This window comes from Vipera ursinii (genome assembly GCF_947247035.1).
Source record: "Vipera ursinii genome assembly, chromosome: 7".
Classification (NCBI taxonomy): domain Eukaryota; kingdom Metazoa; phylum Chordata; class Lepidosauria; order Squamata; family Viperidae; genus Vipera; species Vipera ursinii.
In genome coordinates, this window is record NC_139521.1 from 68,567,320 (window position 1) to 68,589,179 (window position 21,860).

Consider the following 21,860-nt stretch of genomic DNA (forward strand, 5'->3'; position numbering starts at 1 on the left):
AATCTCCTTCACCATTACATTCTGGAAGAGTACATTGGAAAACCCGCAGCTTGGGTGAACGCTCTTCAAACATAGCATAAAAATATATATCGTGTTTTCCTGCTAATCTTCAGTTCCCGATGAATTCTTTCCAGTTTTCATTTTCCTATTTTCCCACCACCACCGAGACCTCCCCACATTGTTTGCCCCTATGGTGAGCTTTCCAAATGTCCTTCCCTATGCGCACAGTAGGAAAATTATAGTTGAGGAAACCTATTCCACGTTCCTTCTCAGCTCTTGCTTACTTATCCATTCATAAAACCGGACGACAATATGCTTTGGAAAATGGAAAGAGGAGAGGCTTTACGAAGCAACAAAGTCACCGTAGAAAAGCAGGAATATGTTATCTGCAGGCACAGGATTCCACTGTCATATTTGGATAAACTTTGAGTACCACGTTTTTGTTTTCATCAAAGAATAAAATGCTGAGAGGTGACATCTTGTCTGGAACACAGCAGGGCTCCGGGATGCCAGAAACCACCCCTACGGCTCTCACGATGCTCTGAATGGTTGCGTGGTTTGACGGCTTCAGGGCCTGTAGAGAAGAAGATAGATAAAAAAACTCAGTACATGGCCAACGGGGCACAAAACACCAGGTTCTTCACAGCAATGAATAATGGACAGATGTCTATAGCAAGGCTTTTCAACCAGTGGTACGGGTATCACCTGTGGTACATTGGCACCTGGCAGGTGGTACGTGACCATCCTAGAAAAGTGGTAGCAGGGGAGGGGAATGACCTGAACTGGTGGCAGCAACGCACAAGCCTGAGAGAGAGACGGCTGGAGCTGCAGGGATGTCAGGGCTCAGCGGAAGCGCCAGGATCAGCGCCAGGCTCCAGCTGGAGCTCGGTGCTGATTCTGGCACTTCTGCTGAGCCCAGAAGAAGCGCCAATCAGCTGGAATGTTGCAGCATCTCCCTGTGATTTAGATTCAGATGCTTGGCAACTGATTCATATTTATGATGGTCTCAGTGTCCCAGGGTCATTGTGAAGTGACCAAAACCTGCTGCAACCACCCAGCAGACGGGGGTAATAAAAACCAAACACCCCCACACACACACTGCCAATTCTCAACAGAAATGCTCACAACAATGAAAACCTTGGACAGGAGGAAGAGCGCTGCCGGGCGGGCGGGCAGGTGTCTTGCTCGGCTGTGGCTTGGAGGGGCACTTTTTTCAGTGCCATTGTAACTTTGAACAGTCACTAAGCGAACTGTTGTAAGTCGAGGACTACCTGTACTTCATCACTTTTTTCCTCTTTTTTTGTCATCAAGTTTTTGACACCTTGCTAGGCGACTGGTGGTACTTGGATGTCACCATATCCTAAAAGTGGTACAATGGGTGAAAAGGTTGAAAAGCCCTGGTCTACAGGAAGTCCTTGACTTACAACCGTTTGTTCAGTGATCTTATGTCAGGGACGTATGACCATTTTTCACACTTACATGTAGTGTCCCTGAGGTTATGTGATCAAAATTCGGACACTTGTCAATTGGTTCATATTTATGACAGTGGCAGTGTCCCGGGGTCATATGATCCCCTTTTGCGACCTTCTGACAAGCAAAGTCAATGGGGAAGCCAGATTCACTTAAGAACTGTGCCACTAAGCTAATAGCTGCAGTGATTCACTTAACAACTGTGGCAAGAAAGGTCGTAAAATGGGGCAAAAGTCACTTAACAAATGTCTCATTTAACAACAGAAATCTAAGGCTCAACTGTGACTGTAAGTTGAGGACTACCTGTGTTGCAAATATGTTATCAAATGGTTATCAATTCAGCTGGGAAGTGGCATTTTCCTGGAGCAGTGTTTCTCAACCTCAGCAACTTGAAGATATATGGACTTCAGTTTCCAGAATTGTCACAGTCGGCGCTGGGTGGAGAATTATAGGAGGTTGAAGTCCACATATCTTAAAGCTGTTGAGGTTGAGAAACACTGTCCTACAGGTAGATCTGAAAGCGATTGGTTAGGAATCACTGTCCCTGAATCCATGAAGAATAGACATCAAATCCCACAAATTATTACTGAGAGGTAAGCACAACAAGGCCTTTTTTTTAAAAAAAATCTTTATAGTATATATTTGAGGTTGAGAAGTTCAGTAGTTGATTTTTCCAAAGTTCTTCCAAGTTCCAATAATTTCGTCAGGAAGAACAACCTGTCTGGTAGGGGCAGCTGCAAGTCCTTCTGAAGAAGTTTTTGAGGAAGTTCTTCTTGAGGGCTTCCCTTAGGATTTAATGAGAAACTGGGAGGCTGAAGGCCACAAGGATGATTGTATCATGAAAGACAAAGTCATTCCACACAGCTCATGGCCAGCTCTCCACCACATCGCACCCCGGAAAGAAATTCCCAGAGTTCTCTTCTCCTTTGCAATAATTTGTAAACAATTTGTCTTCTGTAAAACTGAATAAATATTGGCAGAAGACAACTAAAAAGAATGTCCCTTCACTGTTGAAGACAGGTGTGGGCTGTTGGGGATGAGTCAGTGAAGGGACACAGGGCAGCCAAGAAGGCCCCACACCCATTTGAGGACAGAGGTAAACCTCCAAGTGGCCTCAACGACTCTCTAAAAGAATGCAAATGACCAGCAGTCTGTAAGGAGTATAAATCCTTCCATTCCCCACCATTCAATCAGAGCGGAAGAAGCTTCTTGGATGAGAAGCGAAACATCTTCAAAAAAACAAACAAAAAACAAGTCCAATTGCCACCTGAAAAAGCACCTGGGGACAACCATGAACTGGGTGACTGAGAATCCCCATATATACCTGCCTCCTTCTATTCCCACTTCCAGTTCCCTTAGCCCCCTATCCCAAAAATCAATCTATGTCCCAATCTATGTTGTGTCACGTACTGATGGGTGGCCTCTTGTGATCTTTCAGAAAGTTAGAAGGACTTTGACAACTAGAAGAGAAGCCCAGCCTCTCTCAAAATATCATTTGGCTGAGGTTTTCAGGTTTTAAACTGAAACATCTTTTTGTCTTTCAAACATTCTCTTGAGAGTATTTCTTTTTCTAAAGAATTTTTAATTAAAGAGTTGAGAAGCCAAAGTTTGCAGATTACCGATGAGACAATTGTACAATGACTTAACTACCTTCTCTTTATCCCGGGAGCGCCACATTACGTCGAATGGAATGGAATGGAATGGAATAGAATAGAATAGAATAGAATAGAATAGAATAGAATAGAATAGAATAGAATAGAATAGAATAGAATAGAATAGAATAGAATAGGAGCTGAAAGGGACCTTGGAGGTCTTCTAGTCCAACCCCCTGCTCAAGCAGAAGAACCTATACCATCTCAGACAAGTGACTGTCTAGTCTCTGCTTAAAAATCTCCAGTGATGGAGCTCCCACGATTTCTGGAGGCAAGCTGTTCCACTGGTTAATTGTCCTCACTGTCATGAAGTTTCTCCTTAATTCCAGGTTGCTTCTCTCTTTGATCCGTTTCCAACCACTGTTTCTCGTCCTTCCCTCTGGTGCTTTGGAGAATAATGTGACCCCCTCTTCTTTGTGGCAGCCCCTCAAATACTGAAACACTGCTATCATGTCTCCCCTATTTCTTCTTTTCTTGACTAGCCAAACCCAAGTCTCGCAGCCGTTCTTCGTATGTTTTAGTCTCCAGGCCTTTGATCATCTTACTTGCTCTTCTCTGAATTTTCTCCAAACTCTCAACATCTTTTTCGTGATATGGTCACTAAAATTGGCTGCGGTATTCCAGCTGTGGTCTTACTAGGGTTTTATAAAGTGGTACTAATACTTCATGTGATGTTGATTCTATGCCTTTTTTATACAGTAAATTTCTCAGTAAATCCTCTTCTTTAAAAAGGCATTTTTTTGAAAGCAAATCGTCTTTTATTATATTGAAAGAAGCCTATTATGGTGGAAAAAGGATGAGAAATGCTGGTACTATTTTTGCTGTTGTTCAAAAAGTCACACTAATGTGACATGCCAGTTGGCCTCCTAAAAAAACAAAATTCGTATAGATTTGTAAGGTAGTAATTTGCTTGGTTGCTTGTGCTTCCCATGAATCACATCTCACTGACCAAGATTTTGCATAAATAGTCAATATAACTGCAGATGACTAAAACAGTCAGAACAGATGGGATAAAAAAAAAACCACCCCTGTCTGTGGATTACTGTTATTTCTAAAATGCATTTGCAAGCCTGAACTAACATGCTTAACAAAATATTTAATACAAACATCTTACTGAGAGGAGAGTTTTTGTAATAAAATGAATAACAAAACTGAAATATAATAAAATGATACATAGCAAATTATTAAGGAAGAATTTGAAATTCCTAAAGAATTTCAACAATTTGAAATTGTGTCGGGTGTGAAGAATCACAATTACAGGTAGTCCTAAACCAAGGGTAGGCAACCTTGGCTCTTTTATGACTCGTGGACTTCAACTCCCAGAATTCCTGAGCCACCATGGCTCAGCTTGGAAACTCTGCCTTTCCCCTCAGCATGGCTGGCTCAGGAATTCTGGGAGTTGAAGTTCACGAGTTATAAAAGAGCCAAGGTTGCCTACCTCTGTCTTAGACTTAACAAGAGTTTGTTTAGTGACCGTTTCATGTTACAACAGCACTGAAAAAAGTAACTTAAGACCAAGTTCAAACTTGCAATCTTTATAGTATCCCCGTGATCAAAATTCAGATGCTTGACAACTGACTCATATTTATGACCGCTGCAGTATCCCGGGGTCATGTGTTCCCCTTCTGTGACCTTCTGACAAGCAACCTCAGTGGGGAAGCCAGATTCACTTAACAACCATGTTATTAACTTAACAACTCCATTGATTCACTGGAGCAAGAAAGGTCGTAAAATGGGGCAAAGCTCCCTTAACAAATGTCTCACTTAACAACATAAATTTTGGGCTCAGTTGTGGTCATGAGGGCTACCTGTACACATTAATTTCCAGTTAAGGTGAAATTATTGCTCAGGCCTATACACAATTATCCAGTCAACTAATGGCCAGCATTAAATTGATGCTAGTTAAGAATTAATAGAATTCAAGAGGGTTTGTAATTAAACTGCTTGTGGGAACAGAATGATTCCAGGCTGATTCCTCACTTGACTCTGCCCACCCCACCCCAAACAGGCTCTACCTGTCCTTCTCCTACAGATCTTGCTAGAGAGTTTGTGGGAACTAGACAGTCAAAAATGCAATACATGTTTATTTTCAGGCCTCAGGCCTGGAACTATATTGAACTTTAAAAGGCTTAAAGTTCCATAACTTAACAATAACCTCAGTAGCTCAGCTTCCAAGTCTGCATTTAAGTTCTATTATGCTTCTGGCAACAGGGCCTTTTCTGTGGTAACCCCATCTTTCTAAAGGACTTTTTTTAAAAAAGGGCAATTTCTAAGCTCTTAAAAATGTTTTTAAGGTATGAATAGGTGCCACTACTCACCTATAGAACTTCATCTTGGGGAATACTGCAAAACATACGTTGCTATTTAAAGTTACTTTTTTCTTTTTAAAGATTCTCTCAGCTGCACGCATATACCATGTCATTTTAAAAATATTATAAAATGATGAACAATCTCAGGAAAAAAGACATAAGTTCATTTTCATGCTGAAAAAGCTATCTTTTCCCCCTTGCTGAAGTATAAGGAAATAGTGCAGCAAAATGATGCAAAACAGGCTCTGCAGCTTTAAAATCACATCCGTCTTTTAGGAGAGGGAAACCACCATCAACATAATTTGGGGGGGGGGGAAGTGCAAATAAAGGGAGAAATAGCAGCAGAAAAATGGTTTGGGAAATGTGACATCAGCTGCATGAGTGAACTGTCACGATGGTGCTGATTATGTTTTGGTTTGTCTGACTTAGTTTTGATATTATGCAATTTTTCTCAATGACCAAGTTGTTAAAAATAATTGCTAGCTGCCTTGAAGGCTTTGTGAAAGGTCATAAAATGGCAAAGGGAAATAAAACAAATGTCAGTAAATATTCAGACAGATATCCTGTTGTCACAAGGCCATGCCAGCTGGGGAAAATTCTTTCTAAGGCAATTATCCAGCTAGCCCTGAGGAAAAAAAAATGGTCCTAAAGTAAAGCCAAACGTTCAGAATGAAAATCTAGCCTTCCCCGTCCTTCTCGTTTAAGCTCAGTTGTCTCTTACTATCATCCAGGTACTTGATGAAATGAAGCTTTTGTAAGGAGGGAGCTTCAGATCATGAGAAAAGCTTTTCCTGCTAAATGTCTTGTGTTTCCAGCTACATAACAAGAGCCCTGAAATTAAAACCCTTGCTGTGCAAAAAAATAAGCCTATGGAACAATCCTTTTCTGAGCATCTACAGTAGGAATCAAACTAGACCTGTGTGTACAGGTAGTCCTCGGCTTACGACCACAACTGACCCCAAAATTTCTGTTGCTAAGCGAGACAGCTGCTAAGGGAGTCTTGTCCCATTCTGCGACCTTTCTTGCCACAGTTGTTAAGTGAATCACTGCAGTTGTTTAAGTTCATAATGTGGTTGTTAATCTGGCTTCCCTGCTGATATTGCAAAAGGTGAACACATGACACCGGGACACGACAACTGTTATAAAATATACGTCAGTTGCTAAGCATCCGGATTTTGACAATGTGACCACGGGGATGCTGCCATGGTCTTAAGTATGAAAAATGGTCTTAGGCAGTGCTTTTTTTGTAAAAGAAAAAGGTGCCGGAACTCACACATGTCTGTTCTGTACCAGCCTGCTACCAGCCCTGCAGAAAAAGCAGGGACAACCCCTTTTACAAGAAGGCAAGAGGTTGGAATTACACCTGCCAAATTTATTGTTACAAAAACAAATAGAACAAGACACAAACCAAGAAACAGGAGCTTTTCAAGCGGTTGCCTTCAGCAAACCAGCCCTCCCACGCATTCCCCCTTATATACAGTTCAGGGCGTGGTTTCTCTCTGCCTCCTTCCGAGGAGCCCCATTGCCTTCCTCTGTTTACTCCTGATTGACTACCTCCTGCGTCGGGCGTCCTTGAACAGGGCCAGCTGTGGGTCATCTTCATCCACGCTGTCAGGCTCACACAGCTGGGTCTGCGTCGTGACCAGGTGAGAGGGGCCTGGCTGAGGGCTCTCATCAAGCTATCCAACCCCATCAGCAAGCTCTTCAACACCCCCCTCCTCCTCCTCCTCTGAGTCGTCCGAACCAACTGCCGAACCCACGGGCTGACCCTGAATCACAACGTCATACAACCCGCCTTGCCTACCCTACAAGGTTCCATCCAAAAAAGGTGCCGGAACTCCGTTCTGGGTGTTCTATGACAAAAAAAGCCCTGGTCTTAGGTCATGGTTGCAGATTGAATTCCACCAGTACCTGTGCATTTTTAATCCCCGAGGGTTATTTTTCTGGCTGTGTTTATCTTGCAGACAATACTTCTTCAATAGGGCTTCAAATCTTTATTTGACAAACAGGAAGCAGTTAGTGCTTCATAACTGACATGCAGCGTGTTTTGTAGCTATTTAGACCTTAAGGGTGTTAGGGAAACGTGAAACTTTTGCTCCCTCTTCCTTGCTTTTTCCGTCTGAATTTTCTCCTAGAAAACTGGAGGTTTTTTATAAACCGACAAACAAAAAAGCTTGGAAAGCAATAGAAGGGAAGGAGAAGGAATAAGAAAAAGGAACCAAATAGGAAAAAGAAAAAGGGAAAGAAGAAAATGTTATTTTGTGAAATAATTCTTTCCTTTTCAATTCCCTTTTCTTATTCCTTTTCCTTTCCTTCTATTGCTTTCCAAGCTTTTTTGAGTCGGAAGGGACCTTAGAGGTCTTCTAGTCCAACCCCCTCCCTGCTCAAGTAGGAAACCCTATACCAATTCAGACAAATGGCTGTCCAGTCTCTTCTTAAAAAAAGCTTCGGGAGGCAAGTTGTTAAATGGTTAATTCTTCTAATGGTCAAGAAATTTCTCCTTAGTTGCCTCCGTTAAGGCCTTGATTTCTACTGATATCTTGAAACCTAAAAAAGCATTTGATACAGATATTGCCTGTTATGTATGCAGGCACCTGCATAGCAACAGCCACCAGGGGGCGTTGGCCTGAACGGTTTTGGCGGGAAACCCAGTTTCGGCGGGAAACCTAGGGCCAACCCCATTGGCTGTCCGCTTACCTGGCTAGGTATTTAAGGAGGCCAGGTAACCCTCATTCCCCAGTTCACTACCCCCCTCCAATAAAGAGCTGAACTCACACACCGGCTGGCGTCTCTTCCTTGCGTCGGACCCACTACACAATATTGCCCATGGTCCCCAAAGCATTCAGAGTTAACTCTGCAAGCATCTAAGCATTAAAGCCTAAGGGCTGTGCCATCGCTGCAGAATTCCTTTGAAACAGTCCAGACAGATCTATATTGGCGGCAGCAAGATTACATTATGTATAAAAAGACTCTTCAATCCCCACAATGGATGAATGGTTGCAAAAGCTGGTGGAGTTAGCAGAGATGGCTAATTTGACTACTTTGGTAAAAGAAAAAAAAATACATTTACTTTGGTTTCTACTTGGAAACCGCTTCCGGAGTTTGTGCTCGAGATGGAAAAAAAAAGTGAAATTTTGATTTTGGGTTTTGCTGATTAGGTAGATCTGTGGTTAAAGAAAGTAAAAAGTTGAGGTTTGATGTTACTACTTTATTCTACTGCATCAAAGGAGGTCTCGGGCGACTCCGAAATATAATGTTTCCATATTTTATCTATATCTTAAATTTGCATTTTATTACTATTTTAACTTAAATTGTATTTTAATTCCATTTTAAATTGTATTTTATCAAATTCCATTTCGGATTGCTTTTATCTAGTTTTGGTGACAGTTTGTTGCTGGAACTTTGTACTTTGATATGGCCCAAGGGCTAATCAATAAAGTTGTTGTTGAAAGGAGGTCTCGGAAGCCAACCTTTTTTTTCTTTTTCCCTACTTCTTTACACTTTTCTCTTCCTTCTTCTGTCCCCTATTTTTCCTATTGTTTGCTTTTGTATTTTATATTATAAAGGTAAAGGTTCCCCCGCACGTGCGTGCCAGTTGTTTCTGACTCTAGGGGCCGGTGCTCATCTCCGTTTCAAAGCCGAAGAGCCAGCGCTTGTCCGAGGACATCTCCGTGGTCATGTGGCCGGCATGACTAGACGCCAGAGGCGCACGGAATGCTGTTACCTTCCCACCGTAGTGGTCCCTATTTTTCTACTTGCATTTTTTACGTGCTTTCGAACTGCTAGGTTGCCAGAAGCTGGGACGAGTAACAGGCGCTCACTCTGTTACGCGGCACTAATAAAAAGAAACAGTCCAGACAGATACCAGCTTTACTTGTTTCAGACCAAGTCACACCTGGAACTTAAGGCAAGGAAACTCTGCGCTTCATATCACCGGCTTCCAAACACTTGCCTCTCCCATCCGCTGCAATTCAGAAGCCGTTCTTCAGAACACGCAGGAGTGCAAACACAGCTTGTTGACAACTCATTAAGAAACCCGCCCGCACTGCAGAGGCACGCTTTCAAACAGAATCTGAAGCAATGCACGGTGGGTCTATGCACGTAGTCTATTATTCACTGACATTCACTTGCTACGCTGAAACCTTAGCAAGCCTGAAGTGAAAGTGAATATATATACTGTATATTGGTGACTAGACACGTTCTCAGTGCACCTTTGCATGGAAGTGTCTGGCTGGATATGTGCATCTGGAGAAGGAAAGGAAATATACAGAGCACTGACATAATCTAAACATTAACCGCCAATATGTAGAAATGCAGCAAAACTGCCTAAAGTGAGGCTACAGACAACCTGCAAATGGTCCCTCCAAATTGTAATTTTTGAACGTGGCAGAGGAAGAATATGATGAATTAGGGCAGGCCATCAATGCCGTTCATTGCTTTAATGCAATCTGAATTGCACCAATCAATCAGAATAAAGCTGGAAGGGACCTTGGAGATCTTCTAGTCCAACCTCCTGCTCAAGCAGGAGACCCTATACCAGGGGTAGGCAACCTCGGCTCTTTTATGACTCATGGACTTCAATTCCCAGAATTCCTGAGCCAGCTGGCTCAGGAATTCTGGGAATTGAAGTCCATGAGTCATAAAAGAGCCGAGGTTGCCTACCCCTGCCCTATACCATTTCAGATGAGTGGCTTGTCCAGTGTACTTTTCTCTAGATTACATCAACTCTTTTTTTAAAAAATGTTTTATTAGTTTTTTATAGGATTAGGAAAATAACATTCTTAATATTTAGCAAAGAGCATATTGTCTGGGTACATGTATTTAAAAAGAAAAAACCCAATGAGTATTAACTAATTATCATAAAGAATACATTAATTAATCACTCGACAGTCTTCTTCTTACTAGTATATATTCATTGTTACATATCACATTCCTTTCTCTCTAACTCGTTTTTCTAGCCATTGATAAAAATTTATCCCATGTTCTAAAATACACTGAGTCTTCTCTCTTTTTTATCTTTAAAGTCAATCTATCCCAGGGGTGTCAAACTCAATTTCATTGAGGGCCGCATCAGCATTGCGGTTGCCCTCAGGGGGCCGGGTGGGTATGGCCAGGGTGGGCGTGGCCTACTGGGTGGGCGTGGCTAAAGTGCATATGGCCTACTGGGTGGGCGTGGCCAGCTCTACATCATTCGCATCAAGGGTGCCTATGGGGGCCTGGGCAGGAGTGGGACAGATCTGAGGGTCTCTGGCAGAAGGAGGGTCTCTGGGCCAGGGCCAAGGCAGTGGGGGCCATTCCCTCACTGTTTCCAAGATGGCTTCGCGGGCCGCATGAAACCACTTCACGGGCCGGATCTGGCCCCCGGGCCTTGTGTTTGACATGTCTGATCTATCCATTTCTGCACACTCTAAAAGTTTCTTAATTCGTTCTTCTTCAGTTGGTATTTTTTTTGTTTTTCCAATGTTGGGCCAATACAATTCTTGCTGCAGTTAATACATGTAAAATTACATCAACTTTTGATTGCATTTACTTAGGGACACCACTCAAACATTAGGTAAAGGTAAAGGTTCCCCAGCACATGCATGCTAGTCATTTCAGACTCTAGGGGCCGGTGCTCATCTCCGTTTCAAAGCCGAAGAGCCAGCGCTTGTCCGAGGACATCTCCGTGGTCATGTGGCCGGCATGACTAGACACCAAAGGCGCACGGAACGCTGTTACCTTCCCACCGTTGTGGCCCCTATTTTTTCTACTTGCATTTTTACGTGCTTTGGAACTGCTAGGTGGGCAGAAGCTGGGACGAGTAACAGGCACTCACTCTGCTACACAGCACTCGGGATTCGACCCGCCAAACTGCCGACCTTCGGATCGACAAGCTCAGCGTTCTAACCCACTGAGCCACTGCGTCCCTACTCAAACATTAGGCATGCTCCAAAACTATTCCTGGTGTACAACTGTCTACGCAATGCAGTTGCTTGATTATGTATTTTAACTGGTTGGCACAATGCTCACGTTATGCAGATCACCTAAATGCCCTTTTAGGCAGACCATAGTTATAATACATTTGAGAATGTCATCAGATTTAAATGAATGCCGTTGTGATTTGAATGACATTTGAGGAGTGTGCAATGCTTCTGACTTTATTAATACCATCTCAGTATCAAACTGATGCTGGTTACTGGGTGCATTTGAGATCGTCTTAATTCAGGTAGTCCTCAGCTTACAACTACCACTGAACCTAAAATATCTGTTGCTAAGCAAAACAGTTGCTAAATGAGTGTTGCCCCATTTTACAACCTTTCTTCCCACAGCTGTTAAGTGAATCACTGCAGTTGTTTAGTTAGTAACATGGTTGTTAAGTCAATCTGGCTTTCCCATTGTCTTTCCTTGTCAGAAGGTTATAAAAGGGGATCACTTGAACCGGGATACTGGAACCGTCATAAATATGAGTCAGTGGCCAAGTGTTCAAATTTTGATCACATGATGGGGATGCTGCCATGGTCGTAAGTGTAAGTAACACGGTCATAAATCACCTTTCTCATGCCACTGCAACTTCAAACGGTCACTAAAGAAATGGTTGTAAATCAAGGACTAACTGCATTTTCTTTCAACAAGTTCCTTGTACCATGAACCATGGAAAAAATGCAGAGAAGAGCAAGTAAGATGATCCAAGGCCTGGAGACTAAAACATACGAAGAACACCTGCAGGACTTGGGTCTGGCTAGTCTTAAGAAAAGAAGAAATAGGGGAGACATGATAGCAGTATCCCAGTATTTGAGGGGCTGCCACAAAGAAGAAGGGATCAAATTATTCTCCAAAGCACCAGAAGGCAGGACAGGAAACAATGGTTGGAAACTGATCAAAGAGAGAAGCAACCTGGAATTAAGAAGAAACTTCTTAACAGTGAGGACAATTAACCAGTGGAACAGCTTTGCGTCCAGAAATCGTGGGCGCTCCATCACTGGAGATTTTTAAGAAGAGACTAGACAGTCACTTGTCTGAGATGGTATAGGTTCTTCTGCTTGAGCAGGGGGCTGGACTAGAAGACCTCCAAGGTCCCTTCCAGCTCTATTCTATTCTATTCTATTCTATTCTATTCTATTCTATTCTGTTCTGTTCTGTTCTGTTCTGTTCTGTTCTGTTCTGTTCTGTTCTATTCTATTCTATTGCATTCTATTCTATTCTATTCTATTCTATTCTATTCTATTCTATTCTATTCTATTCTATTCTATTCTATTCTATTCTATTCTATTCTATTCTATTCTATTCTATTCTATTCTATTCTATCCCTGCTAAAAAAAGCCAACACAGTGCTAGGCTGCATTAAGAGAGGGATAGAATCAAGATCACGTGAAGTACTAATACCACTTTACAATGGCTTGGTAAGGCCACACCTAGAATACGGCATCCAGTTTTGGTCACCACGATGTAAAAAAGATGTTGAGACTCTAGAAAGGGTACAGAGAAGACCAACAAAGATGATTGGGGGACTGGAGGCTAAAACATATAGGGAACGGTTGCTGGAATTGGGTATGTGTAGTTTAATGAAGAGAAGAACGAGGGGGGACATGATAGCAGCGTTCCAGTATCTCAGGGGCTGCCACAAAGAAGAGGGAGTCAAGCTATTCTCCAAAGCACCTGAAAGCAGGACAAGAAGCAACGGATGGAAACTATTCAAGGAGAGAAGCAACCTAGAACTAAGGAGAAACTTCCTGACAGTTAGAATAATTAACCAGTGGAACAAACTGCCTCCAGAAGTGGTGAATGCTCCAACACTGGAAGTTTTTAAGAAGAGACTGGACAGCCATTTGTCTGAAATGGTATAGGGTTTCCTGCCAGAGCAGGGGGTTGGACTAGATGACCTCCAAGGTCCCTTCCAACAACAACAACAACTACTTCTTCTTCTTCTTCTTCTTCTTCTTCTTCTTCTTCTTCTTCTTCTTCTTCTTCTTCTTCTTCTTCTTCTTCTTCCTTCTTCTTCTTCTTCTTCTTCTTCTTCTTCTTCTTCTTCTTCTTATTATTATTATTATTATTATTATTATTATTATTATTATTATTATTATTATTATTATTATCCTATCCTATTCATGCCAACCCTGCACATTATCAGATGAGACTAACTTTATGATTTAAGGAATATTTCCTTTGTTTGCTTTCTAATTGGGGGAATTATTAATCAGTTTCAAGAAATTTCTCTAGCCTTTACACCAGCAGAAGCTTGTTGACACTGGAGGACGTGGAAGGACAGCAAGTCTTTCAGATATGAGAGAATGAATGAATGACATCCACTCAAAGGATTTGACTGAACTATTGTGCACAATCTAAACCTCTGAAACCTGGTTGCAATCTCTTTACCCTCTGGATTTCTCCTGGCCTGTGGCATCCTAAATCCATACAGAGCACTTGTTTTTCAGAAAAGCACATTTTAGAAAGAGGCTGCAACTTTCACCCAGAATTAAACATTATTATATTTTAAGAAACTGGCAACAGGGAGTGGGATTAGCAGCGATTAACTAAATAGGCATTTAAGAGTTCTGCATCATTATTATGCAGCAAGAAATTGACACAGTGTCTTGGGCTTTACTGTAAAATTTGATGCATTTCTCCTCTGTAATTTTGTTTTTTTTATAACCCTGCATCAACCAGTTTTGGCTTTGTACTTAGTTTTGACAGCAGTGGCCCTTAAAAGCAGATCTTTATTTAGCCCATCTATCTAGTCAATGGCCCATTTCCTACATGCTGTACTGTAGTTTAATAACAAGCAAGCTGGGTTTTTTATTGAGGTTTTTTTAAAAAAAACAAAGCCACATTCGGACTGCTAAAAGAGAGGATTTCCTTCATATTGCACCCAGTGGTAAAGAAACAAAACACTTTTTTATTTAAAGAAAGAAAGAAATGAATTCTTTTTAAAAAAAGAGATACGGTACCTTCGGAATGGGGAACTGGCATTCACCTGAGCAATAATAAGCATCAAAAGATTTAGGAGAAATGATCCACTCGCTCCAACCTATATCGGCAAAATCTACTTTGAGATAGCGCCTCGAACAAGATCTCGGTTCATTCCATTGCTTCCGCCGTGCCTTTTTCAAGGTCTGCTCATCAAACTGGAGCGTCTGGCTCTTCGGATGACTGTGTTTCCTGGGCTTTTTCTTAACCTTTGCCCTTTCGGCCAGCCGTGGCTGCAGGGTTTTGTAGTGCTTCCTCTCCTCCCATCCTTCGTCCTCACTATACTGATACTCGGCCCCCGGAAGCTCGTTGTTCTGCAAGGGGAGAAGAAAGCTGGTGGAACGCTTGGGCCGCTGACCACTGAGGTCACTGACTGACCGGCTATCCAATTTGGGGAAAGTCCCAGGCGGTGGATTCCAATGGCCTTGCAGGCTAGAAACCACGCTCTCCGGTTCTGAAATGGCGGAGTCGTTGGCGTAGACAAGGATGTAGGGTTCATAGCGGAGATGGAGGCTCTTCCAGGGAGGCTGGCCAACAGAGGCCATCTGGACCCCGATCATGAGATGGTTGCTCTCCTTTGCTCGGCTCAAGTCCTGAGTGATGTTTTTGCACTGCCACAAATGGTCGTCTTGCAAAGCGGTTGAGACGTTGACCAAGTAACGTCCCAGGGTTCGAGATTGGTTTGCTGAAGATGGGGAACTGAACAGCAGAAGCCTGATCTGTAGGTCAGATTTTCGGGGGCCCAGATGAGAACAGGTGTTGGGTTGAGGGCAGTTGGTGCTGCCGTTCTGAAGATCTCCGACGTAGTAATGCAACAGAGCCGACAAGATGTTTTCGGACTTTGTGAGGGAGGTTAGATTGAAAACATACACCTCTTTGCTGCCAAGGATCCCTAGAAAAACAAAAACAAAAATACTGACATCAGGAGAGTCCCAGGAAACCCTTCCCTGTTTCTCTTTTATTTTTATTATCAGCCCAGAGAATTTTGAGCCAGCTCCTGTCATAATCCCACGCTATGCACGGACTGAGAGGGTGGTAAGCTAAATTGGTTTTCGAAAAGAGAATGTTCAAAAATGATTTGGGCTTCTAGTTGACTGAAATGAGAAGAAGACAACACAAAACATCCAGCAGCTGAGACATGATTGCTTCTTTGTTAGAATTGGGGGCCTTATGAGGGTTTCATTTTAAATATAAATATAATATTCTCCTATAGCAGACATGTCAAACACAAGGCCCGGGGGCCGGATCCGGCCCGCAAAGTGGTTTCATGCGGTCCGCGAAGCCATCCTGGAAACAGTGAGGGAACTGCCCCCACTGCCCTGGCCCTGGCCCAGAGACCCTCCTGCCAGAGACCCTCAGATCTGTCCCACTCCTGCCCAGGCCCCCATACGCACCCTTGATGCCAACGATGTAGAGCTGGCCACGCCCACCCAGTAGGCCATACGCACTCTAGCCACGCCCACCGAGTAGGCTACACCCACCCGGCCCCTTGAGGGCAACCGCAATGGTGATGCGGCCCTCAATGAAATTGAGTTTGACACCCCTGTCCTATAGCCATCTTAACAAACCCCAAATCTTCTCTTTTTAAGAAATGTTGCTACAATTGTTAAGTCCAGGATGGATTATCTAGATTCCTTTTAGTTCAGCTTCAGTCTTTGGCATGTAATGAAAATCTCATTGGCTGTTCTTATTTAGATCTTGAATAGGGACCTGGATAAGAATAGCACACTTCTGGTCTCGTCACGTTTTTCAGCAGCATTCAATATTCTCAGTATCATTTAATACCATTAAATATTGATCAAGCTAACCTTTGGGGCCACTGATGAAAGGTTGAGGATTTTCAGCTCTTTCCTCAAACTGCTCCTATTTCCACCCCCCTTTTTTTGTATCTATCCAACTGCCTAATTTAAAAGAGGGTGTTTTGTTTTGTTTTTTATTTATTTAATTTATTTATTATTGGGACTTATATGCCGCCCTATCTCCTGAAGGACTCAGGGCGGCTAACAACAATAACATACAATAAATACAGAAGTTAAGATAAAATTAAAATTAAAGGCCTCTGTACAATAAATTAAAATTAAAATAAATTAAAAATTAGAGTTAAAAAATTAAAAACATAATTAAAATCCCTGTCAGTCCAGGTCAGCCAGGTGGAAAAGGAGTGTTTTGAGGCCGCGGCGAAAGGACTGGAGATCTGGGGCCATCCGAAGCTCAATTTTTACATTGCTGCTGGGAAATAATTGGAATATTTTTTTTTTTAAAAAAATGAAATTTAGGGATTAAACTTGATAGGAAATGCAAATGCAAGAAAGGGAAAGGAAACCTGGGATTGTTATATTTGTCGATTTATGTGAACGAGAAAATTTTATTTACGAAAACATCCAGTGCTACAAATAAGTTCTGTATTCCTCTCCTTTTTAAGACCCTTCTGAAACTTGAGTGGCAGTTCCTTGCTTTAGAAATAGGGAAAGTGAGGACACCTACAGCCAGGCAATGGAATGACAAGGATGGAGACAAACCTTTAATTCTCGGTTCATTTTATTCTGCACTAGCTCTGCCTGTGTGTATGCCTGCACATTCAGAACACCAGATGCCCAAATTATCATATCTGCTTAGAACTGTAAATATCTAACACAATTAGTTTGGTCTTTGCACTTGAAAATGTAGAGCTCAACATTCAGCAGATCAAATTCATGGAGACATGAATATCTTCGTATAGAAGATCCATATTTTCTTCAAAACTGGTAAGATCCCTAAGACTAATCTTTAGACTAATATCTGGAGCTTTTTTGAAAGTGACTCATTTCAGATCTTTGGTAAGTCTTCCAAGAAGCATGGGAGAAGGGGATTCAAAAAGGGGGAGGGAATCCTCAAAAAGGGGGCTATCAGACAATTTAAAAAAGGATCAATAGTAAATTGTCAACAGACTCTTCCACAAGGAGTGTATTCTTACGTTTCTGACCAAATATAAAAAAGCATACGAATGGATAGAATCCTCACACAATGGATCAGTACAGGAATAGCCTGGAGATCTCTCCAGTAAAGTTACACAAATGAAACCAAAATTAATTAAGCCAACATTAGTTGCATGTGAGCAACTACAGACAAGTCTAGGCCTTAAACAGGGACATGAGTTTCCTTTGCACCAAAAAAAAAAAGCACTTGATACGTTCTCCTAAACATCGTTCTCCTAAACAGTCAAATGACAATATAAAATCATGGATCAAAACCTCTTGAACACTGCTGTGCACAGAGATTAATTGGCTAAAGGCATTTTATAAAACACTTCCATCGAACTTTTACAATTCTTCGTAAAATGAATCAAACTGTCAAAACATACTACAATGTCAACAAAGTAAACAGCAAAGCCGCAATAAAAACTGGCCAACTTGAAACTATAAATAATGTAGGTCTATCACATCAATGGTCAGAGAGTGGAGTGAGAACTCAAACATACCTCAGTCCCGTATATGAAAAAAGAGCTGCTAAAATATTAAACAGTTAAGTCCTTTAATTCAGCTGTTATTCAGCCTTTCCTAACCAGATGTCCCCAGATAGTTTTCAGTTCCCATAATTCTTAAGACTCACGCTGGCAAGGAGAACTACCCAAGTGATGGTGATCATATAGGTCAAGGGTGTCAAACTCAATTTCATTGAGGGCCACATCAGCAGTGCAGTTGCCCTCAGGGGGCCGGGTGGGTATGGCCAAGGTGGGTGTGGCCTACTGGGTGGGCGTGGCTAGAGTGCGTATGGCCTACTGGGTGGGCATGGCCAGCTCTACATCATTCGCATCAAGGGTGCCTATGGGGGCCCGGGCAGGAGTGGGACAGTTCTGAGGGTCTCTGGGCCAGGGCCAAGGCAGTGGGGGCCGTTCCCTCACTGTTTCCAAGGTGGCTTCGCGGGCCACATGAAACCACTTCGCGGGCCGCATCTGGCCCCCGGGCCTTGTGTTTGACATGTCTGATATAGGTATTCCTCAACTTTTGACCAGGACCAGAATTTCCAAAGCTAAGTAAGGTGGTGGTTAAATGAATCATGCCCAATTTTATGCCGTTTTTTGCTACAATCCAGCTTCCCTCATTGACGTTGCTTGTTGGAAGCTGGTTGGAGGGGTGTGTGTGTGTGTGTCCTCAAATGGTGTCCAGTTCACCTGGGACACTACAACCATTGTAAATATATGCTGGTTGCTAAGCACCCACATTCTGAGCACGTGATCATGGGATGCTATGACAACCGTAAATGCGAAGGCTCATAAGTCTTCTTCTAAGTCACTTTATTCAGTGCTATTGTAACTTTGAACGGTCACTAAACGAAAGGTTGAAAGCCGAGATCTACCTGTAGTTGTGATGAACATTTATGATCTGTCACAACTACAACCCTGATTTAGAACAGAACAGCGATAAAATGAATTTTGAAGAAGCCTTAATGCTATGCAGTCTCTAAGCATGATACTCTTAGCCGATTTTTTATAATATCCTGATCATTCTTCTCATTAAAATGGGGGAGTCCATGTAAGAAACTAACTCTGATCAATTCTCTTACTCCCTAAGAGGTTGCTCCCCCCTTAATAGACATAATTGATTTTTATATAGGACAGAATTAACAGAGTTGGAAGGGACCTTGGGAGGTCTTCTAGTCCAACCCTTTGCTCAAGCAGGAGACCCTATCCCCATTTCAGACAAATGGCTGTCCAGTCTCTTCTTTAAAAACCTCCAGTGATGGAGCACCCACAACTTCTGGAGATAAGCCATTCCACAGATTAATTGTTCTCAGTGACAAGAAATTTCTCTATAATTCTAGACTGGCTCTTTCTTTAATAAGCTTCCATCTGCTTTGTCCTGCCTTCAGGTGCTTTGGAAAATAGATTGCCCCCCCTTCTCTGTGACAGCCCCTCAAATATTGGAAGGACTCCCAGTCCTTCTCTTTGTTAGACAGAAGAGTTCCAGCAACCCTTCCCTGTATGTTTTAGCCTCCAGTCCCCTGATCATCTTGGTTCTTCTCTGCACTCTTTCTAGAGTCTCAACATCTTTTTGTATCATAGTGACCAAAACTGGATGCACTTACCAAAGCAGTATAAAGTGGCACTAACACTTCCTATTATATTTCAGTGCAGTGGGCACCAAACACTCTTTTTTTCCACCCAGAAAGTCTTGACCTCTTGATTTCCTGGAAAATGCCCAACACTATCTTGAATTTAAGCCCATGGATAGTTAACATTTCCAATTCTGTTTACCACAAATTGCAAACAGAAACAGACCATGACATATAAGGGTGCAGCTGTTCCAAAGCTCCGAAAATTTTAAAATTTGCTGATCTTTAACAATAGATGTCACTGTTTTCCTGTGTTTTCAGCTAGGAATCTTTTGGAAATTGTGTCAACCTGGTGATTTAGATGTTCTGACAATTGCTCTCGTAAATACAGAACATTTCCCCTTTATTTATACTTCAGGACTTAATCTATGGTAGCCAAAAAACCAGGAGTCTGATAGTGCTGTTTTGATTAACAAATTTTATTAGAAGGCATCAGCGTTTGTGAGCTGTAGCTAGGCTTTTTAATAAAGATTTTCATTTCTTTATATGCAGCAGCATTAAAATTGTGTAACTTACTACAAGCATATCACTTCTTTAGTACATCCATCACTTCCCCTGCCTTTTGGAGATTTTTTTTCCCCCCACATAGTAAACATTTCTTACTTATACGGATTTCCCCCCCCTTAATTTGAGACACAGATGTGTCAAGATGATGACCGAATGATGGATGGATATGGGCAGACTTTCATAGAATTGCTAACATTCTTTGCACACTATACATCTGAATAGTCTCTCACATGTCAGACACCTGGCTCATATGTGTACACTCTTGGAAAATAAAAGTCCACATGAGGACCCAGTAAAGCAAATAATGAAAAAGATTCTTCCTATTCTAAGCTAGCAAACTACCTTTTTAGCATGATTATACTGACCAAATTCTTCCTGAATCATTTTATCAAACCAAATTGTTAGAAGATTGATGCTGGTATTGCAGTGGTATTTTTTAAAACGACTCAGTTTCTAAGGCTACAGAGCATGTTTATGGGGAAGTTTAGAAAATCTATTAATGAGTTCATAAATCATGGAATTCAATGTCCTCTGCATTCTATATCTCGGCATTTCTCAACTTTTGCAACTTTAAGATGTGTGGACTTCAACTCTCAGAATTTCCCAGCCACTGGGCAAGGGAATTCTGGGAGTTGAGGTCTACACATCTTAAAGTTGCTAACATTGAGAAAAAAAATGCCAGATGTTCTTTTAAATGAAGCAGTGGGAGAAATCTTCCTTATAGATTTTTTTTAATCGTTTCTTAGTTTGTAAATTAGTGGTTAAAACAAAATTGAATTGCCTTTATCCAATTACTGGATATTAGCAAGAATAACCAGATAATTAATGTGCATGGTGTCTTAAAGATCTGGACAGATCAGATTAAATATCTGGATCCTGTGTTTTAAGTCCAAACTGTAAGAAGGAAGTGTTCATCTTTTTTTTCTTTTAACATATTCAATATTTTCTTTTCTCTATCTCTCATCTCCATCCTCTGCTTTTTCCATCCTGCATTCTCTAAAAGTTACAATGGCACTGAAAAAAATGACTTACAACTGCTTATCACACTTACAACCATTGCAGCATCCCTACAATTATTCGTATGCTTGACAAGTGACTCGCATTTATGACGGTTGCAGTGTCCCAATGTCATGTGATCCCCCCTTTTGCGACCTTCTGACAAGCAAAGTTAATGGGGAAGCCAGATTCATTAAACAACCGTGTTACCAACTTAACAAATGCAGCGATTCGCTTAACAACTGTGGCAAGAAAGGTTGAAAAATGGAGCAAGACTCACATAACATCTGTCTCACTTAACAACCAGAATTTTGGACTCAATTGCAGTCGTAAGTTGAGAACTACCTGTAATTTATACCAATGAAAACAATGGAGAACAATATTACTGTTTTTGCACATTTTAGAGAATTGCCTCTCTATACTTTCTAAGAGTCATTTCACACTTTTTAACTTTGGTACGCAGGAAACTTGCATTCAAGGTTAAAAAAATATCCATTCTGCCCCCAAAGTGGACTGAAATCCTATACAGCAGTAGAATTAACCTAATATAAACGTTGCAATAGAAATCAAATTTCCCAGCTGCTAGGTGAATTTCAAGCCAATACGTTTGGTGGGAAAGATGTTGAGACAAATATTGTTTAGTGTCAAGTTGCCAGAACAAACAAACCAAAAATTGCCCTAACCTTGAACAATACAACTTCTAGACTCTGTTAAAAAACAAGCCAACGAGCACTGCTTTGCTACGGACATTCTCATGTATTCCTATAGCCTAGGCTTCTTGCTCTTTGGCAATACGTGTAACATATCATCTTCTGTCACACACCCACTGTGCTCCTGTATTTGCATTTACATTTGTAGGTATGGACTGATTATATCAGGGGTCCCCAAGCTT

The 21,860-nt window shown here is 41.8% G+C and overlaps 1 protein-coding gene across 1 annotated transcript in view; it reads right to left on the reverse strand.

The window, feature by feature from the left end:
• Positions 1-365: 365 nt before the first annotated feature.
• The window catches only part of BMP3 (bone morphogenetic protein 3), a gene marked incomplete at its 5' end in the record, with an annotated part of 33,258 nt that continues 11,763 nt past the window's right edge, over positions 366-21,860 (reverse strand). The window contains 2 exons of the mRNA XM_083367171.1: positions 366-574; positions 14,356-15,266. Of these exons, the coding sequence (XP_083223297.1) occupies positions 383-574; positions 14,356-15,266 (1,103 nt within the window). The 3' untranslated portion in view covers positions 366-382. The remainder of the gene's footprint in view (positions 575-14,355; positions 15,267-21,860) is intronic.